This window comes from Lepus europaeus, chromosome 22, assembly GCF_033115175.1.
Source record: "Lepus europaeus isolate LE1 chromosome 22, mLepTim1.pri, whole genome shotgun sequence".
NCBI classification, from domain to species: Eukaryota; Metazoa; Chordata; class Mammalia; order Lagomorpha; family Leporidae; genus Lepus; species Lepus europaeus.
This window is the reverse complement of record NC_084848.1, coordinates 10,857,081-10,884,240: the sequence shown is the minus strand read 5'-3', so window position 1 is coordinate 10,884,240 and position 27,160 is coordinate 10,857,081. Positions and strand designations below refer to the sequence as shown.

The 27,160-nt window shown below is 61.0% G+C and overlaps 1 protein-coding gene across 1 annotated transcript in view; it reads right to left on the bottom strand.

The window, feature by feature from the left end:
* The window catches only part of CCDC88C (coiled-coil domain containing 88C), a 118,870-nt gene extending 95,173 nt beyond the window's left edge, over positions 1–23,697 (bottom strand). Inside the window, 3 exon segments of the mRNA XM_062181247.1 lie at positions 16,580–16,688; positions 22,968–23,068; positions 23,638–23,697. Of these exon segments, the coding sequence (XP_062037231.1) occupies positions 16,580–16,688; positions 22,968–23,068; positions 23,638–23,697 (270 nt within the window).
* Positions 23,698–27,160: the final 3,463 nt, after the last annotated feature.

Here is a 27,160-nt window from a genome sequence, read left to right as displayed (position 1 = left end):
CTGGAGGCCGGGAGGTAGGTGCTGTGGTCACAGAGGACGTCCCCCGAATTTGGCTCTGGTGGGCGCTGGAAGAGGTGACCAGGTCACGGAGACAACGTGGGTATGTTAGGAGGGGGCTAGCTCCCACAGGAGCATGCTCCCAGGAACAGGACAAGCTTGGCCTCTGCCCCTCCTCTCCCATCCCATACCCTCCACGCCAAGATACCTTCCACCAGGCTAGGACACGGCACAGAGGGCCCCGACCAGATGCGGCCCCGAGACCTGGGCTCCCCGCTGATAAATCACCCAGTCCAGGGTTCTTTGACAGCACAGAACCCAACGAGACGCAGAGGCTGCTGGGGGAGCGCTCCCACCTGCACTGCTGGGCCCAGCCCACACCCTCCCTCTCCTACCCTCCACTACCCGCTATAGAGGTGCCTGGGTCACTGCTTGCAAAAGGCCAACAGAGGGTCTCTATTATACGATTCCCAAAGTCTAACCGACCTTGAATTTTTTTTCTTTTTTAGAGATCCAGAACGGAGGCTCACCTGGCACACCTGCAGCCACCCTGGCGTGCTGATTCCAGTCCTGGCTCCTCTACTGTGGATCCACTTCCTGCTCATGCACACCTGGGACACAGCAGGCGATGGCTCAACTACATGGTTCCCCGCCACCCACGTGGCTGACCTGGATTGAGGTCCAGGTTCTTTGCTTTGGCCTGGCCCAGTCTCAGCTGTTGCAAGCATTTGGGGAATTAATCAATGCATATAAGATTGCTGGCCGGCGCCGTGGCTCAACAGGCTAATCCTCCACCTAGCGGCGCCGGCACACTGGGTTCTAGTCCCGGTCAGGGCACCAGATTCTATCCCGGTTGCCCCTCTTCCAGGCCAGCTCTCTACTATGGCCCAGGAGTGCAGTGGAGGATGGCCCAAGTGCTTGGGCCCTGCACCCGCACGGGAGACCAGGAGAAGCTCCTGGCTTCGGATCAGCATGGTGCGTTGGAGGGTGAACCAACGGCAAAGGAAGACCTTTCCCTCTGTCTGTCTCTTTCTGTCCACTCTGCCTGTCCAAAAAAAAAAGAGAAGATTGCTGTCTCTTTCAAATAAAATGACAAAAAATTATTTAAAAATTTTTAAAGCTGAAAGAGGCCAGTGTTAGGACACGGTAGGTTGATCCATCACTGGCATCCCATATGAACACCGCTTCGAGTCTTGGTTGCTCCACCTCCATCCAGCTCCCTGCTCTTGAGCCTGGGAAGGCAGCAGAGGGTGGTCCAGGGGCTTGAGACCCTGCCACCCATGTGGGAGGCCTGGATGGAGTTCCTGGCTTCTGGCTTTGGCCTGGTCCAGCCCCGGCCACTGCAGCCATGTGAGGAGTTAACCAGCAGATGGAAGATCTAACTCCACTTCTAAAATAAACAAAATAAATCTTAAAAAAAAAAAAAAAGGTCAAAACACCGGACACTTCCCAAGCCCAGAGCACGGGGCAGAAGCACCCTGCTTCCCCTGCCTGGAGTGGGGAGAACGGGGCTCCAGGAAGGAAGGCGGTGGGTGTCGCTCACCGAGCCACATCTCTAGCTTTGCGACAGGGTTCTCGGGTCCTCGCCTCGGAGCTGGCATCTCCCCATCTTCGAGATGAGAATAAACACCTTGTGAGGTGAAGACTGAGATATGCCCAGGAGTGCCACTGCCTGGGACGGCAAGCACTTCACTTAACACAGCGGCGGGAACAAGCTGGAATGTTCTGGAAGCCTCAGAAGCTGCACCCATGTATCTGGCTGTCACCATCCTCGCCATCAAAACCCTCTCGCTGCAAAAGGCCCCGACTGCCTTCATCGCCTCCTGTTTTTGTTTTTCTGATTGTAGTCACTGGCACATGAACTCGCCTCTCTGACCTTTTTTTTTTTTTTTTTTTTGGACAGGCAGAGTGGACAGTGAGAGAGAGACAGACAGAAAGGTCTTCCTTTTGCCATTGGTTCACCCTCCAATGGCCGAAGGCAGGAGCCAGGTGCTTATCCTGGTCTCCCATGCGGGTGCAGGGCCCAAGCACTTGGGCCATCCTCCACTGCCTTCCCGGGCCATAGCAGAGAGCTGGCCTGGAAGAGGCGCAACTGGGACAGAATCCAGCACCCCGACCGGGACTAGAACCCGGGGTGCCGGCACCGCAGGCGGAGGATTCAGCCTACTGAGCCGCGGCGCCGGCCTGACCATTTCCAAGTGCACAGCTCTGCAGCGTGAAGAGCTGTGGAACCACCACCGCCACCTTCCCCAGGGCTCCCTTCATCCTGCAAAGCAGGAACTCTGGGGCCAGCACCGCGCTGCAGCGGGTGGGGCCGCTACCTGGGACACGGGCACCCCGTAACAGAGAACTGGCTTCCAATCCGGCTCCCTGCTAACGCAACTAGGGAGGCGGCAGAGGATGGCTCATGGTGCTTGGGTCTCCGCCACCCCCGGATGGAATCTGCCTCCTGGCTTCCAGCTGGCCCAGCCCTGGCTGCTGCAGCCATTCGGAGAGTGAACCAGCAGATGGAAGACCTCGCTCTCTCTTTCTCCCTTCCGCCCTCCCTCTCTGTCCTTCTGCCTCTCATATAAATCCCTGAAAAATAAAACTATCCCTTAAATAGTAACTGCCTGCTTTTTAAAAGTCAGTTGCCTTCTAAAATCAGCAAGTTTCTAACAGTTCACTGTGCCGCTGGCGCGACCCGCCTTGCTCCCGTGTTTCAGCTTTGCTTCCGTCTGGAGCTTAAAGCTCGTCCCCCTCCCATGCCCTAAACTCGTTCCAACCAAACCTGCACACACGCTCAGGGTCCAAGTCCCATCACCGACTCACTCCTGACCCTGCAGGCTGACTGCGACAGCTGCTCCCAGGCAGCTCTGCTCCCACCGCCCAGCCGCGTCCGGGGAGTCTGGCTCCCCTCCTGGGGTCCACACGGGAGGAGCTGAGACCCCAGGACCTACACGACTCATAAACCTGGGCGTCGATCATCCCTTCCTGCCACGCACCGCCTCAAAGAAAACAGAACCCAGGAATCTGGAGGAGCGGACGCGAGCGCGGGGCAGAGGGAGCCCTGGGTAAGTCACAGCTGGAGGAGCGGAATCCTCTCAAAGGGACGAAGACAGCATGGTTCCTCGGCCACGTTTCCCACTGCCTGCTGCCTAGGCCCCTGTGTGCTTACAAGGGCAGATGAGGGGTGGTATTGTGGCACGGCAGGCTGAGCTGCCATCTCCATCGCTGGTTCAAGTCCCGGCTGCTCCACTTCCAACCCTGCTCCCTGCTAACACACCTGGGAAAGCAGCGGAAGACGGCTCAAGGGCTCGGGCCCCTGCCACCCATGCAGGATACCCAGATGGAGTTCCAGGCTCCTGGCTTCAGCCTGGTCCCATGTGAACCAGCACATAGAAGATCTCTCTCCCTCTCAAATAAATAAATCAATCTTAAAGGGGGGGGGGGGGCAAACCCAAGGACTGCCACAGCAGCTCCGCCCCGCCCCGCCCGCCCCAATGTCACGTTGTCCCGGGTGGAGAGCCAGCGTCCCTGCGCAGGTGCTTCTTTAATTTTCAAACATTTGAGGACAGAGACAGGAAAGTAGAGAAAGCGCCCACCCACTGGGTTACTCCCCTAAAGGCCACAATGAGAGGAGCCAGGAAGTCACTGCAGGTCTCCCACGGGGTGGCAGGGACCCAAGTACTTGAGCCATCACCTCCAGCCTCCCGGGGTCTGGTAAGCAGGAAACAGAACAGGGAGTGCAGGAGCCGGGGCCAGAACCAGGCACCAGCCAAACGCACACAGTGGGAACGCTTTAGGGTCCTCACCAGCCCCTAACAGAAACCTGACCCAGGAGTCTGGTGCCAGCCAGGGAGGGGAGCAGCCATGACGGCTGTGGGGACTGCAGCGTGGGGGTGGGCAACGGAGCCAGGTGTGACCCAGGGAGGGCAGAGGCCGCCACAGCTCCTGCCCCAGGACACAGAGCGCAGATCAGAGCTGGGAGCAGATGACGACGGTGATGATGGAAACGGCACTGCTCAGGCTCACGGCACTCGGGCCTCAGAGGCGGACAGGAAAGGTGCTGGGCCGGAAGGACAGAGGCAGCCAGATGTGCGAGGGCAGGGGCGGGGCGGCAGCCGGGCCTATCTCACACCGGCCCCTGCTCGGCAGGCACTGGGGTGCCGTGCCACGCGTCTCCCTCCCAGGCCTCCCAAGCCAGGCCCTCACCCCAGTTACCTACCCTCGGGGACAACAGAGAGACGGTCACACCCTGGCCAGGGCGCCTGGGGGGAGGGCTGGCAGATCCAGCTGGTTGGGGTGCAGCCCAGGGGCTGGGAGAGGCAGCCTGGGTGCGCCCACTATCGTCCCGGGGGACCCACACCTGGGCCCCATCCTGCTTCCTCCTGCTCTGAGCAGTTATCAGAGCAGCCCGGGGTCACCAGAGGCCACCGGCCCTTTTCCTTTCCAGGACCCCGGGCTTGGGACACCACCGCCCCACGCACGGGGCAGGAAGCAGCTGCCCCCGCCCTCGGGCTTCAGGGCTTCAGGAACTCGAGGCAGCCACAGGTCCCCCACTTCACAGGGAAGAACAGGAAGATGAGCCCGTGGGGGGACACAGGTCTGGGAGGAGGCGTTTGGTTGAAGACTTTAAAGTCATTAAGCCTCGACCTCAGAAAGCCCAGGGAGCCAGGCTGGCGAGACCAAGCTGAAAACAATCAATTTAATCTGCATCCCCTGGGGAGTGAGCCTCCCTGGGCCTGACATATGGCATTCCCATCAAAGCCAGCACCAGAGGAGAAGTCGGTGTGAAAGCAGCAGGGGCCGTCCTGCACTGCCCCTCCTCGTCTGCCCCCAGGGCCCCCCGAGGCAGCCTAGGAGGCCCTGTTCCCCAGGTCGGGCCGAGGAGGGTGACTGCAGCCCAGAGCCATCCGCTGCCAAGCCAGCCATGGGTGGCCCTGCGCCCACAAAGGATTAGGCACCTGCTTTAAGGAGCTTCGTGCTGGTGGGAGGCGTCCCCTGCTGAGATGACCCCTGGGCAAGCTCTGAGCACACAGCGAGCACACAGCAGGCTGCGAACGTGCTCACGCGCACATTCCCACACACACAGTGCACATGTATCTCACCAATCCAGATCAACCAGGGAGCTCTACCCTGGATCATTCGTGCAGTAATAAATGGACAGACAGTGGCCCAGAGAGGTGGGCCGGCCCACCACCCCTCCACGGCCCAGCGCTCCTGCCAACCAAGCTCGTTGGCACCTGCAGTACAAGGCCCTTGTCGAACCCCATGCTGTGCCCCTGGCAGGCACCAGGCACAGCCCCACTGCTCAGATAAGGGCTCCCCCAAAGATGAAGTCGCTTGTCCAAGGCCACTCGCCCAGGGCTGGACCTTGGGCCTCTGCAGCTGCCGAGCTCTGCGCTGGATTTTCTTCCTGGCTTTATTTGGAGGGGGGTGCCCTCCCACACGGGTGCTACCGCCATCACTGCTCTCTGTCCCATGAGCCTCAGGGGGTGCCTCCTGTCTCACAGGTGAGGCCGAATGGCACAGCCTCAGTCACTCGGCTGGGAACACTGACACACGAGGCCCCGAGCAGAGGAGGTGGGCAGTGCGCTCTGCCCTCCGGCCCATCCGGGTCAGGGCTGGCCACATGCAAACCTGCCCCCTCCCAGCCAGCTGACGCCAGGGCTGGCAGGACACAGCCCAGCAGCAGTTCACGGAAGCAACAGGAATTGTCTCTTAGACGCTAGACTGTACCCCATCTTCCCTACAGAGGATACCCCTTTACGTAGACCACAATCCCTCGACCCTAAACCTGAAAACCCAACCCCAAAGCAACAGAACCCTCACGGGGTCACCTGGCCGCCTCATCTCTGCTCCTCCCCCCACCCCATTGTCACCAAGAAACTCAGAATCGGGGTGCAGGGCCTGGCACCCTCGGCCTCTCTCCAGTCCCGGCTGGAGCCCTCCATGTACGAGGACCACTCCCTCGCCCTTCCCCTCGTTACTAGAAAAATACGGACTAAGGCCCCGCATGGCAGGCAAAGTAGCAGAGAATCTGCGCCTTTCGAAAAGGAACGGTTGAACAACAAAGGCTGTGATTAGCCCTGGACCCCAGCCACGAGGCCGGCTTCACCGGGCGAAGCTTGCCTGGACAAGTCCTCCCCGACAGCCGGCTCCAACATCAAACACGCTGACCTTGGCACTCAACACTCAAACCCAAGGCCAAGGAGAGGGTTTTTTTCTTTTTAAAAACTTGAGAAATCCACTTCCCTCTTAATTTTTAAAAAATTTTTATGAGGCAGAAAGAGAAAGACAGACAGAGATCTCCTAGCACTGGTTCACTCCCCAAATGCCCACAGCAGCAGGAGCTGGGCCAGGACGAAGCCAGGAGCCAAGGCCTCCACGCAGGCTCCCACACCGGGTCGCAGGGAGCCAAGCACCTGCACCACCACCTGCTGCCGGCCAGGGTGCACGGGCTGTGGCAGGACACGGGAGCAGAGCTGAGACTTCAACCCCGGCACTCAGTGCCCAGGCGATGTCCCAGCCAGCATCTTACCCCTTGGGTCTCCCTTCTGTCTGTCACAAAAGGAAATGGTACCTCTCGCCACTTCCTGCCTCTCTGGGTTCAGGGGACTACTATAAGGTAAGCTGTGTTTCTCATCTTCATTCATTTCAACTTTGCCCGAGTCTCTGCGCAACACGAGCTGCTCACAAGCACAGAGCTCACCAGGAGCTGCCTGGGACCTCACTGGCCCCGCCCCCATCAGTCCCAGCCTCCTGCTGTGTGCACACACCCTGGGGACAGCAGCGATGGCTCAAGTAGCTGAGCCCCTGTCACCCACATAGGAGGCCTGGGGTGGGGGGCGGCTCCTGACTTCCAGCATTGGACCAGGTGCAGCCTTAGCCACTGTGGGTATTTAGGGAATGAACCAGCAGATGGGCGCACTCTCTCTCTCTCTCAAGTAAGTTAAAAATAAAGTCAGACCTAACTAACAGGGAGGACCACCAGTAAGAAGCACAGCTCCCCCTGCTCCTGAGGCCTACCAGGCCTGGTCTGGCTTAACCTGCTGTGCCACAACACATGGCAGGGAAGGAGGGGCCGGCGCTGTGGGGCGGCTGGTTAAACCCGTGAAGTCGGAATCCCCTAAGGCTCTGGTTCCAGTCCTGGCTGCTCCACTTCCGATCCAGCTCCCTGCCAGTGGCCTGGGAAAGCAGTGAAAGATGACCCAAGTGCTTGGGCCCCTGCACCCACGTGGGAGACCTGGATGGAGTTCCAGGCGTCTGGAGAGAGAACCAACAGATGGAAGATGGGTCTCCCTGCCTCCCCCTCCCTGTCTGTGACTCTTCATGTCAAATAAATAAATTTTCTAAAAAGGGATGAGGGGGAGAGCGTGACAGCTCTCAGGACAGAGGGAAACCCCTCTCCAGTCAAGGTCTGGACCCTAAGGCCAGAGGAGCAGCCCCCAGGACACTAGACAGCCAGCACTCAGCTTCTCACTCCCAGCCCGGGCTCCACCCCAGCTCTGCTAACTGTGGGAGCCCCTCCTCCTGCAGCCGTGGTCTCTGCTTCCTGTTGCTCTGGGGGTGAGGTGGCTGCTCCCGCCCTCCCACCCCTCCCACCCCGGAAGTGCTGGTTTCAGAGGTGCCTGAAGCAATGGGTGAAACCTGGCCAGCGGCACCCTGGCTGGGCCTCCACACGTGGCTTCCTTCCTGCCCCGCCCTCTCCATGCAGCTGACAGCGAGGAAGCCAGCAGCCCCGGAGCCGTTCCCTGACCTCACTCTGTGGGCCTCCAGCGCCAGGGCCTCCAGCACCGGGCCCGCCACTTCCAGCTCACCGGTAACGCTCGGCCGGGACAAGGCTCCGGATTCAGGCCCAGCGGCTTCTCACCCTGCCGGACAGCACTTCTTCCGGGGACAGGGGGAGAAGGCAGAAAGGAAGCCAAGTCCACGTGGGGCCCCCAGCCAGGAGGCAGCCTGAGACACCCGCCAATCGCGTCAGGGCGCCTGGGCTGGGGTCCCCCGGGCTGGGGTCCCCGCTGCACTCCCACTCCCAGCTCCTGCTAAGGCCTCCCTGGGAGGTAGCTGGTCCTGGCCACCCACACAGGAGACCCGGACTGACTTCTCCCTGGCTTCTGGCTTCAGCCTGGGTCATCGTGGGCACTTGGGGAGTGAGCCAGTGGATGGAAGAGCTCTCCCTCTGTCCATCTCCATCTCTCTGCCTTGCAAATAAATACACTGAATATCAATTTTAACAATTCAAAGCCTGCCTCCCGGGAGGCTGGGGATGTGGCAGATCACCGGGAGTCCTGGCCTGTCTGTCCACCCTGGCTGACCACAGAGCTCCAAGGACAAGCTCCAGGAGGCAGCAGACAGGGGACCGCAGGCTGGGAGCAGAGGCCACTCTCTCCTGCAGCCCTCTCTCCTCTGTGGCCGCTGCCTGGCTGACCTGGGGCCCTGCCCTGAGGTGTGGAGCTGGACTCGGCCTAGGCCAGCCTTTCACCCTCCCCGCCCTGCCTGCTCCAACCACCGTGCCCAGCAATCCGAGGCCTGCAATGGAGGGCGTCTGTAGGGTGAGGCCCTCTCCCGGGGGTCCTCCCCTGCCCCCGGGTCAGTTGCTCTGCTCACGTGACCATGCCCCCCCCCCCAGCTGGGACTGCTCTCAGAACCCCCCAGACTGCCCGCCCAACACATCCACCACCGAGCTGGCCCGCGCCCTGTCCAGCCGCCGCCTCCCGGCCTCCCTGTCCCATGCAGTGGGCAGCACTACCTGGCTCCAGTCACATCAGGAACCCTGGCACCCTGTCCCTCGCCTCCCCCGCCAGGGGGCCTCAGAACGCCCGCCCCCTCTGTCTGCTCTCCCCTGGGTCCAGACCCCACCCGTGTTCCCAGCTCTCCAGACGCCCAGGCCCCTGGGGAGAAGCACGGGTTCCTTAGCAGGGCGCAGGTGCTTCACCACCATCTTCTTGGCCCCGTCGCTGCCTGTCCCTGAAGCTCCGTCTCCCAGGACAGCCGGCCCTGCCGCCCCAACCAGGATGCCCAGCGCCCACACACACACACAGGTGCTGCAACGTTCAGCTCACCTCGCCACCTCCCACCCCACTAGACCAGCGCGGGAACAAGGACCAGACCGAGGGACAGGGACAGACAGACCGATGGGAGACAGAGGGACAGGAGGAGGCCCCGCTGCCCCAGGGCTCACTCCCAGGAACTCACACAGAAGCTGGCCACCTGTAGACAGAGGGCTGGGGCTGTGTCAGCACAGTGCCCAGGGCACGCCCCGGGATTCCCCAGCACAGGGGCAGGCCTCAGGGACACTCCAGCCAGCGCACAATGGGCCATTCACCAGGGAGCAGGGAAAGGCCCACAGGGGAGCAGAAGTCCTCAAAACACTCCCGGCCCCTGACCCAGCACCACCCCTCCCTCTCCCACCCCCCCTCCCCCCGGAGTTTACCCTAAGGGAATGAAAACAGCTCTGGATGACTCGGCTCCCAGGCCCTGATGAACTGCCAGGCTGCTGCAGGCGCTCCCCCCACCGCATGTGAACAGCAAGCAGGCTGCACACAGCGCGAGCCAGGCCCGCAACCCCCGCTGCCCAGGAGGTGGGACAACGGGTGGACTTATTTTCCTGGTATTTCCTAGCCTGCAACAAGACACTGTTTTCACATGCAAGAACTCTGTTTTTGATTTCTTCAGAATCTAAGTGTCAGCTACAAATAAACAAAAAAAAGGCCCCCTCCGCTTTCAGCTCCACAGGGAAGAGTGGAGAAGGCAGCTTCGCCTCTGCCAGTGTGACACCGCGCGGAAACATGAAGCCAGCTCCACCTGCCCCGACATGGTGGACCGCAGCTTCCGCCGAGTGCTGTCTCCGAGTCGTCGGAGCAGGGGGGTGGGCTGCGCCTTGGGGCACAGTGGGTGAGGTGGCAGCTTAGAACACAGTCCAAGTCCCAGCTACTCTGCGCCTGTGCCCCAGCTCCCTGCCAAGGCGCCTGGGAGGCAGTGGACAATGACGGCCTCGGTGCCTGGGTCCCCGCCAACCACGTGAGAGACCAGGATGGAGCTCCTGGCTTCAGCTTTGCCCCGCCCTGGCTGCTGCAGGCATTTGGGAAGTGAACCAGATGATGGAAGATCTCTCTCACTGTCCCTCTGAGTTTCAAATTAATAAATCTCAAAAAACAAAACAAAACAAAAAAAAAAAACAAAGAAACCCCACATCCCACCAGACCACACACAGAGGACGGAGCTGCAGGTTAACCACTGTTCCCACCAACGGTACGCACAGAGTTATTTCCTTCTATTCTTCCTCTTGGCAAAAGTCTTTCTTCAGACTGAGCTGCACATTTCTAAACATAGCTCTCATTTGCAGCGGCCAGCCCGTGTTTATCAAACACAATGACCACAGAAGGCTGCGGGCCAAGGGCCAACGTTGCAGGCATTGTGCTGTGCCCGTGGAAGTCCGGTCTGAAGATTACACAGAGCAGTGTGGGCATACACAGGTGCAGACACACACGTGCACACACATACAGCAAGAGTCTAAAAACACACACGTGGGGGCTGATGCCGTGGCACAGGAGTTAAGCCACAGCCCCGCGTGCTGGCACATGCCACGTGGGTGCCGGATTGAGTCCCAGCTGCTAACGCACCTGGGAGAGCGGTGGCAGACGGCCCAAGTGCTTGGGCCCCTGCACTCATGTGGAAGACCAAGCAGAAGCTCCTGGCTTTGGCCTGGCCTAGCCCTGGCCATTGTGGCCATTTCGGGAATGACCAGCGAATGGAATATCTCTCTCTCAACTCTACCTTTCAAAACAAGTCTTTTAACAAATAATAAAATGTAAAAATGCAGACGTGTACACACACAGTGAGAATCCTGTTATACCTCCAGGAAGGGAGAGGGAGGAGACGGGGCTAGGTGGAAGCAGCCTGGGGACCCAGCAATGCATGCGTTAGGGGCCTGCACTGTGGTGCAGCGGTTAAGCCACTGCCTGTGATCCCAGCATCCATATCAGAGCACCGGTTCAATTCCCAGCTGTTCCACTTCGGATCCAGCTCCCTGCTAATGCACCTGGGAAAGCAGCAGAGGGTGGGCAAAGCTTTGGACCTGTGCCACCCTGTTGGAGACCCTAATGGAGTTCCTGGCCAGATCTGTTTGCTGTGGCCATCTGGGGAGTGAACCAGCAGATGCAAAGAGCTCTCTCTCCCTCCCTCGCTTTCTCCCTCTCTCCCTTTCCCTTTCCCTCTCTCCCCCTACTCCCCACCCCCTGCCATTACTCTGCCTTTCAAATAAACATGTTAAAAAAAAAAAAAAGATCTCAAGCAAATATATAAAATACCCTCACATCCGTCATGTTTATTTTGAATAACAGGTACCTGAGTGTGTGCTGTACTATTTGAATGTTCATTTTTCAAAGCACTAAGGGGAAGAGAATGTACAGATGAGGCAACCCAGAGCTGTATTTCTTCTGCTGAACTTCCGGGTGCCCCTGGCCCTGGCTGCAGCAGGAGCAGACGGGAGCTCACTGAGCCCCGGAGCTTGCTAAGCCAGGCCTCACGGGCCAACCCTGCACCCCAGCTCGGCCAGTTCTGGGGAACCTCGGGACATCCCCTCCACCTGCCAATGAGCCAGAACCAGCCTGGCAGCTGCACCCTGGGGGCAAGAAGAGCAGCTCAGGGAACTCCGAGCAGGTGCTGCGGGCAGGGCCCTGCCTCCATCCACACCACGCCCACCCCCAGGTCCTGACCCCCTCCGCACACACTAAACTCACCCAGGCCACAGGCCCCAGTGCTCAGAGCACAGCACCAAGGAAACCTCAGAATCACGGGACAATGAGGCCCTGTGGTGGTCTGGATACGGCGTGAGCGTCCCCAGGGTGGCCGTGTGGAGGCGGGGGGCCTGTGAGGAAGGTCACCGGGCGACCACAGCAGGCCACGGCCCCGAGCCACCCTCGGCTTCCCGAGTGTGATGCGTTGGATGTGGCTCCGCCTTCTGCCACGGGGACACGGCACAGGCCGCCCACAGAGCCGGCCCACGCTGTTCAGACGCTCAGCATCTGCGGCTGCGGCTACGTCACCCCGGGTCTGGAAGCTGCTCCCCAGCCTCAGGTGCTCTGCTACAGCGATGACAAGGACGCTGATGGCGGCCACGCTGCTGGGAGGCGGAGGAAGGCCGCAGGCGTCCCCGCAGCTCTCCCGCCACCCCTGGGCACAGCGGACAGATGCGACATCGGTCCTCCTCTCGGGCTGCCTCCCTCACAAGCACACGCACGCGTCACATCAGCACGCAAGGCCACAGCAAGAACCAGGATCCACATCCAAAGTTTAACTGATACATAACGAGACACAGATGAAAAACAGCTGGGCGTGGCCCGGGCTCATTCCCCACTGGCCACTCGCTGGCCTCCTAGATGTCCCGCTGGGGGTACTCGCCCCGGAGCCCGTGCCCAGCCCCGCCTTGGATGGACCGGCCTGCTGAGCTGCAGAACACAGAGGCGGAGCCCCCCAGTGCGCCCCAAGGCCCCAACCGACTCCAGCTTCCCCTGCCCCTTCCAGGCTGCTCCGCCAGCGACACCCCCTGCCCCTTCTGGTCACCTCACACTGTGTCCTCCCCGTCCCCTCCTCGGCCGGCTGCGGTCTCAGGGCCCGATGAGATGTGCACGTGGCAGAGCAGCGCCTATGAGACCCAAGCTCCCCCTGGCCCGGGGCCTGGCTGCAGATGCTCCGAGCCAGCGGCTCCCGTGGGAGGGCCCCTCAGTGTCACCCACGACACAGACTGTCACTCACAACACAGACTCCCGGACACACACGGCGGCTGGGGAGGGCCCAGCGCCTGCATTTCTCACGAATTCCCAGCAAGGCTGACACGGCTGACCGGGGACCACGCTTCGAGAATCACCCTTATTGGCCACCGACTGGCAATCCTGCCACCGTGACGAGAGGCCAGTCACTGGGAAATCTTGAAAATGCAGATGCCAGGGCCCTGGCCCCAGAAGAGCCCGAAGCAGCAGGTCAGGTGGAGGACCTGGAGCTGGCTTAGAGGCGGGGGGCCACGCTGGCCGCACCCGCCCCGTCCCACATCCCAGCAAACGGCCGAGGCCTCCCCAAACGTGAGCCTCCCCAGAGCCCCACGGCCGCCCTGGGCCACAGGAACAAGGGGACGGTGAGGGAGCAGCAGCCTGGTCTCAGGCGGACGAGCCCCAGGGCTGCCCGGCGAGCCCCGGACCCAGCTGCGGGAGGCAGGCGGAGAAAGCAGCAGGTCCTGCCTCGCTCCGCCCCGAGCCCTCGCCGTGAACCGCGGGCCGACTCTGCAGAGGCCGGGCCGGGCAGCTGTCCCTCCTGGAGAAAGTTCTTGAAAATTCCTCAGCACGACGGCCCTGACGCTGAGCTGGGGCGAGGCGGGAAACGCGATGTGCGAACGCACGACGGCACAAAACAGGGAAGCAGAAGGCCCCGCTCTTCTCGCCACTGGTTTGCTCGCCAAGCTGTTTACACAAAGCCCGTATTATTTTTACGGCGACAACAAACTTCCTTTTACCAAACGTCGGAAGGAAAAAAAACAAACAAACACACAGCAGCTCGGAGTCCACAAGAAACCTGAGAACCCCGGATGCAGGCGTCTCACGGCCTCCTCCAGGTGGGCAGCCCCAGGCAAGCGCCCACCCTGGGCTCTGCGGCAAGTGCACTGGACAGACGGAGGCCGCCTGGCGACCCGGTGCAGGGTCCCGCCACCTTCCCCTCCGTGTGACTCGTCCCCTCCTCCCAGAACTCTCCATCGTACCCAAGAGCAGCAAAGACCTCTCAAGGCCACACAGCCTCCAGCAGGTGTGCGGCCCCTGCGGCCAGGCCCAGACCGAGCACCCAGGGTGCGAGTCATGCTGGGCCACGAGACAGCACCTTCCTGGCCAACACAGGCAGGGGCACCCGACGGCTCCTCATGCGCACTGCAGAAACCTCGCGTCCATTGGAGATCTCCATCAGACAGGCGCAGAGCACCCACCACCTCCCAGCCCCACCCCCTCCCGCCGGGGCCACAGACGCACCTGCTCTGGCCTGCCTCACAAGCCCGTTCTGGGCCCTGACCTCCCGTCTCACGGTCAGGCCTCCCCAGCGTGGGCTCATCTGGAGTTGGGTGACCAGGCCTGTGTCAGAGGACCCGCAGGAAGGCTGACCCCGCAGAGTCAGGGGCACAACTCTGCCCCAGGCCCCCCTGCCCAGCTCGAGACAGATGCCCCGTCTGCTTCTCGCCCCCCCACAACCTCTACACCCGGAGCCCCTTCCACCAGGCAACCGGGTGGGGGCGGGGTCATGTCTCCTGACCCTGCAGCGCCATTGGCTGCCCCCAGCACCAGGCACACAGTATGGAAAGCACCGCAGACCTGCTAACAAGCCGGCTCAGCCCCCAGACCCCACAGCCCAGGTGCCTAGGTCACCGGAAGCACCACCAGCTTTGCCGGGCTGTCACGGTCACAGCTCAAATGCCCCTGCCTACCGCCCGCCCAGCCAAGTGCAACTCCCCGTGGAGAAGGAAAGGAACCTGCCTCGGACCCCCACAACCAGCTCTTCCTGAGCCCCGGCCCTACTCAGACCTCTGTAACTTAGGGACGGGGCTGGCTCCAGGCCTCCACACTCCCAGCAGGTGGCCAACCAAGTGCAGGCGGCAGCAACTCCAGGACCCCAGGACGCCACCCATCCAAGCCCCTCCCAGCACATCCCTGGTCTGGGCTGAAACAGAAGGACTCCCGCAGCTGTGCCACGGCCCCGCCGGCCTCGCAGCACCCACAGCCCTAGGACAGAGGGGAGGCAGAGCTGGCCAGGTCCTCCCCAGGCCAGCAGGGACCTCACACGTCTGAAGATGCCCCCAGGACCCCAGGGCTGAGATGAGGCTACAAACCAGGAAGCCCTGTGCTAGAGCAGTGGCCGGGTCTGGCCACAGGCCGGTGAAACCCTGGCGTGACTCTGGAGGGAGCCTGCTTCTTTCTTTGTTGTTTTTGTTTTTAAAGACTTATTTATTCATGTAAAAGTGACCGTCCATCTGCTGGTTCACTCCTCAAATGGCCATATCAGCCAGGGCTGGGCCAGGCCGAAGCTTCATTCAGGTCGCCCATGTGGGTGCCGGGGCCCAAGGACTTGGCCTTCCCAGGCCATCAGCAGGGACCTGGATGGGAAGCAGAGCGGCCGGGACTCGAACTGGCATCCACACGGACACAGATATTGCAGGCGGCGGCTTTGCCTGCTGCGACACCACAGTACCCACCCCGGGAGCTGCTCCTGAGCAGTTCTCACACCACATTCCCCGGGGTCTTGGGAACCCAGACAGAAGTCCTGGAGGGACAGGAGGTGGCACTCGGCTCCTCTACTCCCCCCCAACGTCCATCAGAGTGACCAGGGCTTCATCTGGAGACTCAAGCAAAATCACAGGTGCAGATGTTTGGTGCGGTGCCTAGGTCACTGCTAGGGAAGCCTGCACGTCATATCAGAGTCCTGGGTTCAAGTCCTGGCTCCGCTTCCCGTCCAGCTCACTTTCCTGCTCATCGGAACCCTGGGTGGCAACAGGTAACAGCTCGAGCAGCGGCAGCCGGGTGTGGTATTCCAGGCTTCTGGCTTTAGCCTGGCACAGCCCTGGCTGCTGAAGGCATTTGAGGAGTGAACCAGCAGACTGGGAGATCTCAATGTCTTCCTCTCTGCCTTTCAATTAAATTAAATTCATAATTTCTTAAAATATCCCTACATTTGGAGGCTGGCATCTTGGTACAGCGGTTAAGCCACCACCTGTGACACTGACGTCTCAGATGAACACCAGTTCGAATCCCAGCTGTTCCACTTCCAATCCAGCTCCCTGCTAACGCACCTGGGAAAGCAGCAGAGGATGGCCCACGTGTTTGAGCCCCTGGCACCCGTGCGGGAGACCTGGACGGAGTTCCAGGCTCCTGGCTTCAGCTTGGCCCAGCCCCATTTGGGGAGTGAACCAGTGGATGGAAGACCTCTGTCCTTCCCTCTCTTTCCATAATTCTGCCTTTCAAATAAATAAATTAAAAAAAAAAAAAAAACTCCAATGTTTTTTAAAAGAAGTCATATGGCGGACACAGTTTCACTGCCCACAGAAGTTCTGAAAAGCCAGCTCCAAGGTCCACACGGAGATCACGAAGGCCTCCCAAGGCCCAGCCCTGACCCTCCTGTGGCCGGGAGGGGCTCTCACACAGCCCCTCCCGCAGGCCGACCCCAGGGCGCACACGCCTCACCCCGTGGCTGCACGGTGCGTTCCCACAGCCACGGCCACTGCTCCTGCGGGCACCTGTCCCGTTCCCAGCAGCCCTCACAGCCTCCTGTGGTCCCTTCTCTCCCTCAGCCCCTGCACAAAGAGCCTGAGCCAGGAACGATAAGCCCGAGGGCTCCTTCCTGCCAGGCCCCACCGGACACTGGACGCCAAGGCAGGATGCCCTGGGCGGCCCCAAGAACCCTCTCTGGGGAGAGCAAGTCGACACAGGGTTCTACCCGGACACGATGCCTGAGAGCCGGCTCGCGCGCAGGTGCACACGTCAGCAGGTGCGCGGCCCTCCCCCAACCACAAGTGGCAACGGCGGCCAGGCACACCTCCGAGTTCCCGGAGGCGCAGGGCGGCCCCTACCTGGTAGTAGGTCTTGATGTTCCTCACCAAGATGGTCAGGTTCTGGATGCGAAGGTTCACGTCGTTGTTGACGTGCTTGTTGATGCGCTGATTCGTGGGCCGGGGGTCTCTGGGGGAGGAAAGGGGAGAATGGAACTCGAACCTCCCAGCCTGCACCTCTCCTCCCTCCCCAGCCACCAGGGAGCTGCTCCCTCGGATCCCACCTCAAACCCCAACCCGCCAGGGGCAGGCCGGGACCCCGGTAAGCCCCAGCTGTCCCGCCCCCAACACCTCAATCAGAGCCGCTCTGTTCCCACGATGACAACCTCCTGTCAATCAAGGCAGCCCCAAACGTTATCCTGAACAAAAATCACCAAACACCGAAATTATCTGAAAGCTGAACCAAGCCAAACACGCGAGCCATCCAGACACAAGGTGGGCAGAGAGGCCCCTTTCCTGGCGGGCCTGTCCCTCAAACCGGTCTGGGCAGGTCCTGCCTGTGACAAGCCCTGCAGGGGCACCCAGTCTCCCTCGACAGCACCGCTCCGCACACCGCGCCCCGGGGGTCCTGTGGGAAACCCCCAAAGTGGCAATCGTCTCCCGCCCTCAGGCCAAAGGCAGGCCTGGCTGGGATGAGTGCGGACACGGCTCCAGGTTCTCCGTTTAGGGCAGAGACGGCTCCTCGGGACCGATGGTGGCTGGGGGCTGCCGTGGGCAGGTAAGGAAATAAACCCCAACGCCATGCACTCGCTCAAGGCAGTAACAGAAAACTGACAGCTGGGGGAACCCTGTCAATCAAATCAGTTCAAATGCTGCTGAGAGCGTATTTTGGGGGTAGCACAAGCTGCTCCAGGCCCAGCCACATAGCGGGTGACACGCCCACCCGGAGTCCCTGTGCCCATCTACATGCTCAGCCTACAGCCCCCGAACAGTCACGGGAGTTCCCTGGGGCAGCAGCATGGGCGCCTCTTTGGTTGCCAGGGGACAGCATCACCTACCGGCCCCCACGGCAGTGGAGCCCGGCCACGCCACTGCCACGCTCCCTGCAGGCTGAGGGAATGGTGGCTAGGGCAAGGCGGCCGCCTGCAGGGCACGGGCTGGGCTGGGCAGCTCCAGCCACATAGGCTTCTTGTCCTATAGGAGCCGTTCGAGCCAGGCGTCCCAGGAAGCGAGCGGCGTTCTCACAGCCACGCACGGTCTCCCTCACACAGCTGGGGGAGACGCAAGCCCTTGCTGTTTCACTCTGATGGTGGGTGGGACCACACCCACGTGCTGGAAGCCACGCCCAGCACGTGCAAAGGCACCGCGCACCCTCAGGGCTGGAACGTGGGCATCCCTCACGTGGCAGCAGGGACACACTTGCTGATTGAAAGGACACTCCACAAACACCCCGGACAGTGACCGTCAGGCAAGTGCACTCATTATCACCACCATTCTTACTCCCTAAGGCTCTCTGCATAAAGACAGGTTACCAGGACACAAACCCGAAGCCCCACACTAGTGGAAGATGTCCACCCGTCAGCGTCCCCTCTGCCCGCACACTAGCACCTCGGGGCTGCAGGAGGCGGGGACGGCGGTCCAGCCCCCCAGGCACCCACTTCTCTGGGCCTCAGGGCACTCATCTGCACAACACATAGAGGATCCTCCAAAAAACGCTTTCATTCTGGCAAAGCCCAGGTGCGCACCTGCTGGGCTGCCCTGGGTTCCGCAGCCCAAGAAGACACCCTCCCGCCTGCACACGGCACTTCCCCCACAGCTGTCACCAAGAACATCCACCTCTGTACCCATCGGCCCCAACGCAAAAGCCCTGCGGTCTTGCACCAGGACGTCGGAGCACGGGGGAGAAACACAGGTGCCCTGAGTCTGGCGACTGGCCTGAGCTTGGGCACTTCCAAGTCCAAAACCCAGAGTGTGGGAGCCCTGGAGTTTCCTTTCCCAAAAAACTAGTGCCCAACGAAAGGGAAAGCCACCCCAGCTACGACCCAACAGGTAGGACTCAGGCTCAGGGCATCCCTGCTCCTTCCTTGGGGAAAGTCGGCCCCAGTTTTTGGTCAAACTCCAAAGACTTCCTCGATTCACAACTCAGAGTCGTGGCGCAGCAGGGTAAGCCGGCATCCCACATGCATACCAGTTCCGCACCTTAGCTGCCCCACTTCTGATCCAGCTCCCTGCTAATGTCTGGGAAAGCAGCAGAGGATGGCCTAAGTCCTTGGGCCCCTGCACCCACATGGGAGACCTGGAAGAAGCTCCTGGCTTCAGATGGGCGCAGCTCTGGCCGTTGCAGCCAGTTGGGAAGTGAACCAGCCAATAGAAGACCTCTCTCTCGGCCTCTCTGCCTCTCCGCCTCTCCTTCTCTCTGTGTAACTCTTTCAAATAAATAAACAAATATATCTTTTAAAAAAAAATCATAGGTTAACCAAAAAGGATGCCAAAACACAGGACCAAGAGCCCCTACTTGTATAAAAGTATATTAAGGACATCTGAGTTTATCAGTGAATACCATAGGTGACATCTGGAAGGTTCCAGAAGGTGAACACTGTGCCCCACACGCTCAGACCCTGTGCAATCCCTGTTCCGTGCACCTGGGTGTCCCTATGGCCCTAGGAGGAGCACGAGTTCCTTCAAAGCTCCCAGTACGGCATCCAGAAAGGAAACTACTAAAATCCACAGTGGCAGCCCCTTCGCTCCAACACAAACTCCTTCAGAAACCACGTGCCCTCTCACCCTCGGCCTCTCCGTCTGCAGGATGGGAACGGAACTCCCGGTGCTCTGGAGCAGCGGCAGGGACCCTCCTCCTGGCCCGAGGACGTTTCCGACCGCTGAATATTTAATGCCACTCTGTTTTTTTAATTTTTATTTGTTGCAGCTTGCACCAAGGGAACAAAAAAGAAGGCTGAACAAGGAGAACACGTGGAATTTACCACAGGCCTGGCGAGGGCACTAACTCTGGTCCCAAGTCCCAGGGCGCCACACGGCCACTGCTTTGGTGCGGACAGCAGCTGCCCCTAACAGGTGCGGAGCAGCGAGGGCACCCCGCCCACGGGCACGCAGGAACTGGCCCAGGCCTCTTGGACCCAAAAACAACCTCCCCTGGGCACCTCCTACGTACAGAACCTTCTCTAATCCTCTCCAACTCTACAAACCACCACACCCTCACTGGTGACCCGGAAATCAAGGCTGGGAGAGCGCACGTGCCCGACCTAACGGGACAGGACCGCGAACCGAGCGCTGGGGACCACCTCGTCTGCCTGATGCCAGCTCAGGGATCCGAAGGAATTTTCCCACAACAGGGTAAAAAATGTGTCCCAGGTTAACGAGAGAAAACGTGTCTCCCCTGGGGTGCCAGCAGGCACCCCCAAAACTGCGCTGACCGAGGCGCCGCCCCAGCCAGGCCCCGCAGCACGCCTCCTTCAGTTAAGAATTCTCGCACTGGGCCTCCCCGGAGAGCTCAGCCCAAGGGCTCCCCCGCTCCCACGTGACGCGGGTGTCACCGGGAGCCCTGGGCACAGACTACTCCCCCCACCCCGCCTTCTAGGGTTGCCGGGACTGTGCCGGGCGCAGTCATGTGACACCTGCCAGCCTCCCGATGGCTCTGAAGAGTTAGGTACCGCGCCTCTTATCTGAGCCGCAGCAGCTCCACGGGCGGCTCCTGCCCACTCAGGAGAGCTTATCAGAGCTGCGATGAGCACAGGGTCTCGGGAAGGCAGCGTGGACAAGAGGTGGGGCATTCCTAGCACGTACCTGCTGGTGACCCTGACATCTGCCCGAGTGGCAGAAAGGGAAACCGGGCTCCAACGAAGGGCAGAGTCGGGTGTGGAGCTGGGACTCGGCCTGAGGCCCCCGACCAGGGGCCAGGGCGAGCAGTGTGCGGCAGTTACAACAGCAACACCCACGCCCACAAGGGAGGCCCTGGTCTGAGTCCCAGCCCCACTCCCAGTCCAGCTTCCTGCTGATGGCACCCTGGGAGGCAGCAGGTGACGGCTCCAGCGCCTGGGGCCCTGCTACCCATGCAGAAGCGAACGGAATTCCGCGCTCCTAGCTTCAGCCTGGCCCAGCACTGGCATTTGGGAGTGAACCAGAGGATGGCAGAGGGTTCTCTTTCAGACAGCATGAAATTATGTTTTAATATGGGGGAAAGGATGGAAAAAAGCTAGGGGCCCTCCTCCCTACATTACAATTGAATGACAGGTGCCAGCACCTATCACGGGGCAGGCCCTGAGCTCAAAACGGCACCCATACAAGTGAGTGACAGGTGCCAGCACTTATCACGGGGCAGGCCCTGAGCTCAAAACAGCACCCATACAAGTGAGTGACAGGTGTCAGCACCTATCACAGAGCAGGCCCTGAGCTCAATGCTCACATCTCATCGGGTCCTCACAGCCATCTCTGAGCCACACCCAACACCACACAGGGAGGAGGAGAGAGACTGAGGGACCAGACCCAGGCCGGCTACCTTGGCTGCCAAATGCAGCTCTTCTCATTTCTAAAAACAAAACAAAACGAGAAAGATGCATTTATGTGAAAGGCAGAGTGACAGACAGAGAGGCAGCATGTAGGTGGGCCAGCCTTCGCTGCTTTCCCACGCACACTGGCAGGGAGCTGGATTGGAAGTGGAGCAGCCGGGACTCGAACCGGCGTCCATAGGGGATGCCAGCACCGCAGGCGGCAGCTTTACCCGCTGTGCCACAGCGCTGGCCCCTCTCCTGACTTTTTAACGGCGGTAACTTTTACAGAGAGCGCAGCGACTCCATCTGAAGTGACAGCTTGTAGTCTGATTCCACCGTGCGTCTCCCACTGCCGCCTCTCAGCTCAATCCCCTCCTCCCCAGGCAAACGCTGTCACCTGCCCTTGGTAACCCCTTCGCTGCCGAGTGCACCCCACTGCCTCCTGCTCCCCCTGCAAGGCCACCAGCCGGCCAGAAGGACCCCCAAGAGCTGCCAACTTCCCAGGGCCCACTTCTGGGACCCTACCCTTGGCCTCTGCCAGGGGGAAGGCAGCCGTGGACGGATGATGGGCTAGCATTTCTCAAAGGCATGGCGGCCGGCTTTCCTGATTCACAAGCAAGCGGTAGAGGCTCCAGGAATTCCAAAGGTCAGCGAAGAAAGGGAAACAGTCCCGGGGCTTTTGTTCCCGCCTGCGCTGGGTGTGGAAGCGGAGTGAAGAGGCCGGGCCGCTGCTGGTTTTCTTAGTTCAACAGTCCAGGACCGGCTGCAGTTTCAAAGGCAGGGCCCCAACGGATCGCAGCAATTCTGGGGGCCCCAGCAGCATGGCGGGGGGGGGGGGGGCAGGAGGAAGCAGAGCCCCCATCTGCCAGGAGACAGCCTCAGAAAACCCCCTGCCCAGCCGCGTTCCCCCCGAAGCGCTGCGGGAGTGGGGGGCACAGCTGTCTTCAGAAGCTACTCAAACGCCGACAGCTGGAGGTCGGTGATGCCTGCACGCCCCAGCACGAGCCGAACGACAGCAAAGCTTCACACAGGCCTTTTAAGTGAGCACCTACTACGCCCACTTTCTGGGTACACCAAAGCCTTCCTCCCCCCGCAGGGACCAGAGAGGAGGCTGATTCTGACACAGGGGAGCCTGCTCCAAGGCCAACGGCGGGATGTTTTATTCTGCCCCCAGCGCCTGTGAATCACAGGGCTCCAATACGTCCCCACAGAGAACAGAAGAGGGCCGCGGGAGCCCGCACCGCCATGGTGGCAGCTGTCAATCACACAGACAGGCAGAAGGCAGCTACAGGAAAGGATGTGGTCCGCAGCACCCGGCCCGGAGGGCGAGGGCGCCTTCTGCCACCAAGCCCCGCCCCAGACCTCCTTCCTAACAGTGCCCCGCCACGCCCCAGCCGCCCCAGCCGCCAAAACGGCTTTCGACCCGGGTCACACGGTGGGACTCCACCAGCTGCACCTGCTGGGGCGGGCGCCTAACCCGCGGTGAAACTTTATAGCCCCCTCCACGCTCGGGCACTTCCTGTAACCGGACACTCGCCGTCACGGTCCGGCGGCCCCCAACACGCACGGGGGCTTTTTCATTTCAACCCCCTGCCCAGGCCACCGCACCTCCTCCAGTCTGAGGTCGGCTGCACCGCGGACCCCACGTGGACGACAGGCCCTGGGCTCCAAATGTCCTCGGTCCTGGTCCCACACCCACCGCCCCCGGCCCGCGGCGTCTCCCCCTACCCGGTCCCGCACACACCGCCCCCGGGCCCGCGGCGTCTCCCCCTACCCGGTCCCACACACACCACCCCGCCGCGTCTCCCCCGACCCGGTCCCGTACACCCCGGCCCGCCGCGTCTCCCCCTACCCGGTCCCGCACACACCGCCCCCGGGCCCGCGGCGTCTCCCCCTACCCGGTCCCACACACACCACCCCGCCGCGTCTCCCCCTACCCGGGCCCGCCGCGTCTCCCCACTCACATCTGCAGCATGATCTGGCTCAGCAGGGTGCCGTCCGCCAAGTCCATGTACATGCTCAGGTTGTCCCGGCAGCCGCCGCCGAACGCACCGAAAGTTTTCACCTGCGGGGAGGGAGGCGGGGGGCAGACCAGTCACGCGCGCCCGCCCCGCGCCCACCCCCTCGCCTCCCGCCGGGCAGCGGCCGCGGCAGCCCCGGGAAAACTTGCTCGCCACTTTCCCCGGGCCTCCCAGCGAGGCGGAGAACACAGAAAAGGGCCTTTTCAACAAATCGCTCACGTCCCAAGCCCACCGGAACGCGGTGCGCCCACCCCTCCCGCCCACGTTCCCACGCGGCGTTCCCGCCCCCGCCCGCCCCCGCCATCCCTCGGCTGCTCTCGGGGGTCCACGAGAGTATGGGGGGGCGGGGTCCTCTCCGGGAGTGCTTCCGCCCCGGGGGTCAGGGAGACCTCCCCCAGGACCCTGTCGGCCCCGCGCGCCGGCGGGAACAGGTGTACCCGCCCGGCCCCCGGCCCCGCGCCGCACGCACACCCAGGCTCCGGAGGCGGAAGCCGCGGACCCCGACCCCGGCCGAGAGCCACTTGCTGCGCTCCCGGGGCCCCGGACACGGACCCTCCCGGGCCCCGGCCCGCCGGCGCGCACCAACAAAGGGGCGGCGGACGGGCGCGCTCACCCAGGTCACCAGCGGGCTCTGCAGGAAGAGCTCCAGCAGCTCCGAGACCGTCACGTCCATGCTGAAGCTGCGCCCGCCGCTCCGCGCCCCGGGGCCGCCGCGCGCGGCACAAAGCGGCGCCGGCGGCGAGCGGCGGGCGCGGGGCTGCGGCGGCGAGCGCCCGGGAGACAAAGGCGGGGCGCGCGGGCCCACGTTCCGCCGCGCCGGCCGCCCCGCGCCCCGCCCGGGGCTGGGGGAGGGACAACGCGGGCGCCCCGCCCCCGCCGCCTCGCGGGGCGGGCCCGGCAGCCGCGGCGCGGGGCGCAGGTGTGGGCCGAGCGCGCCGCCTCCCCGCGCGCCCGCGCCCGGCGCAGCCTCCCCGCGCGTGGGGTCCCCGGCACGTGGCGCCTCCCTGCGCGCGTGCGCTTGCGGCGGGGCCCGGCCGACACGTGCGGGCCGGCGGCCGGGACGCGCGGTGCTGCGAGGGGGGCCCCCTCCCCCGGGGGCCGCAGGTGCCCAGGTGCTGCCGAGAGCGCCGGACCCCCACGCCTCACCGCTGCGCGCGCCGGGGCTGGCGAGGGGGGAAACTCGTGTTGGGTTTGGACCCCAGGAGCGTGACCCCCCGCGTCCCGTCCCGCCCCGGGCCGTCTGCCTTCTACGCGGTCCGGCTAGAAGCCCCTCCCCAACCCCTCCGCCGCACCCCCAAACCCCCCACACCCCAAATTCCGGGTTCCAGCCCACAAGCAGAGCAGCACGCAGCATGAGGAGGCCCCCCCACGTGGACGACGGCAGGCAGGCCCCGGGGCAGCACCCCTCGCCGGTACAGCCTGGCGCGAGGCTATGCGGGGGCCGAACCCCGGGTTCCTGGCAGGCGTGCGCCACCCCGCCGCGCCCCAGGCCTTGTGCGGACCACTTCCCACCACTGAACTTATTTAATCCTCGAGGTGACGCTTTTCCCAGGTGAGCCAGCTGGTGGAGGCTTGGCCGCAGGTATACAGCAGGCGCTAAATGGCTGCCGGTTGGCTCTAGAGTCATTGGAGTTGGTTCCGTGGAGCGTCGGACTGCGACATCTGCTGGCGATGTGTGGTATCGCAGCCGTGTTCTGGCGGACCTCAGGTTGGTGAGGGTGGCCCTGGACCTAAGGGACAGTTAGGGTTCCCTAAGGGAGACCTGGAAGAGACAGAGGCAGGCTGCGGAGGGGCGCAACTGCGTGGTCTGGTTGTGCACCAGAAACCATTAGAAGAGTTCCTTAACCGCGCATAAGTCACTTAGAAAATAGATGTGCAAGTTTGTGGATTGGAGGTTGTGTTTATATTTGTGAAAAAAAATTTGAAATCTATGGGAATATTTTTAATGATGTATTTATTTATTTGAAAGCCAGAGTTACAGAGAAAGAGAGAGAGAGAAAGAGAGCGAGGTGTTCCATCCGCTGGTTCACTCCCCAAATGGCTGCAACTGCCAGACTTGGGACGATCCGAAACCAGGAGCCTGGAGCTTCTTCTGGGTCTCCAAGTACTTGGGCCATCTTCCACTACTTTCCCAGGCCAAGGCAGAGAGCTGGATTGGAAGTGGAGCAGCCTGGACTCGAAACAGCACCCATGGAGGATGCTGGCACTGCAGGTGACGGCTTTACCCACTACTCCACAGCGCCGGCCTCTATGCATGTATTTTTATAATAAACATCTTTCATAAATTTTTAAAGACCCCTTGTATGCATGGATTTCAGCATTTTTTGCACCAAGATAGCTTATTTTTCAAAGATTTATTTATTTGAAAGGCAGAGTTACAGAGAGAAGGAGGGAGAAACAGATTTTTTCCACCTGCTGGTTCACTCCCCAGATGGCCTCAGGGTGGGGCCAGGCTGAAGCCAGGAGCCAGGAACTGCATCTGGGTCTCCAACGTGGGCGCAGGGAGCCAAGTGCTTGGGCCGTCCTCCACTGCTTTCCCAGTGTATTAGCAGGGAGCTTCAACGGCAGCAGAGCAGTGGGGACTCAGACCGGCACCCATATGGGATGTGTTGTAGGGGACGCCTTAGCCCATTGTCCAACAATGCTGCCCCCCCATAACCATCTTTTCACTCCATTCCCCAAGGATGTTTGGAAAGGCCCTGGTATGTCCATGCCATCATTGCTCAGACGAGCCCTGTTCAAAAAAAATATTTATATATATATAAATAATATATATATAAATAATACATATTTATATATATAAGTAATAGATATACATAAATAAGTGGAGCAGCCGGGTTTTGAACCAGCGCCCGTATGGGATGCCAGTGTCACAGGGAGCGGCTCAACTTCCTCTTAAAGATGGAAGTTGAACCATATGAAGTTGCTGGCATTTGCCGAATTTCATAAAATTTTTAAAATTTATTTGAAAAGCAGGGAGACAGAGTGAGGAAGACAGGGAGAGAGAGAGAGAGATGGAGAAAGAAGTTCCATCCTTTGATTCACTCCCCAGACTCCTGCATCAGCTCGTGCTGAGCTAGGCCACAGCCAGGAACCCTGAACTCAATCCCAGTCTCACGTAGGAGGCAGGGACCCAGTTCCTTGAGCCGAACGGTGTGCACCGGCAGGAAGTGGAGTCAGCAGCGGAGCCAGGACCAGAGCCCAGGACTCGGCCGTGGGATGTGGGCATCTTGACTGCCACAGCCAACAGCGACCCCTACAAAAATGCCATTGCAGCTCTTCCAACCCTAAGACTGATAATAAAGTAACTACTTATTGAGTGCTTTGGTAGTATTTTTTTAAGATTTGTTTATTTATTTGAATGAGAGGGAGAGGGAGAGGGAGAGGGAGAGGGAGAGGGAGAGGGAGAGGGAGAGGGAGAGGGAGAGAGAGAAACCTTTCACCTGCTGGAGAACTCCCCAGATGGCTGCAGCAGCCAGGTGGGGCTGGGCCGAGGCTCCGCCCTGGTCTCCTGCAGTGGCAGGGACCCGAGCGCGTGGGCCAGTGCTGCTGCCTCCCCACAGGCGTGGAGCAGCCGGGACAGGTACTGGTGCAGTGTGGGGTGGTTTGACCCCCTGTGCCACAGTGCTGGCCCCCTCTCTGCTAGTACTTAAAGCACATTATCTTTTAGTGCTTGTAACACACCTATGAGATAGGCACCTGTTTTACAGGTAGGGGTCACCGATGAGTGCATTTAATAAACATTACTGGAGCCAGCGTTGTGGCACAGGGGGTAAAACCATCACCCACAACGCCAGCATCCCATATGGGCACCTGTTCAAGTCCGGGCTGCTCCACTTCTGATCCAGCTCTCTGTTGTGGCCTGGGAATGGTCGAAGATGGCCCAAGTGTTGGGTCCCTGCCTCCCACGTGGGGAGACCTAGAGGAAGCTCCTGGCTTCTGACCAGCCCAGCCTCGGCCATTGTGGCCATTTTGGGGAGTGAGCCAGTGGGTGGAAAATTCTCTAACTTTCAAATAAATACATCAATCAAAAATATAAACTATCACTGCACATCTGTCTGCGAAGTGCTAGCCATTAAGATGAGCACTGTGAGCAAGAATGGACTTGTTCTCAAGACGGAGTAAGAAATGAGTTT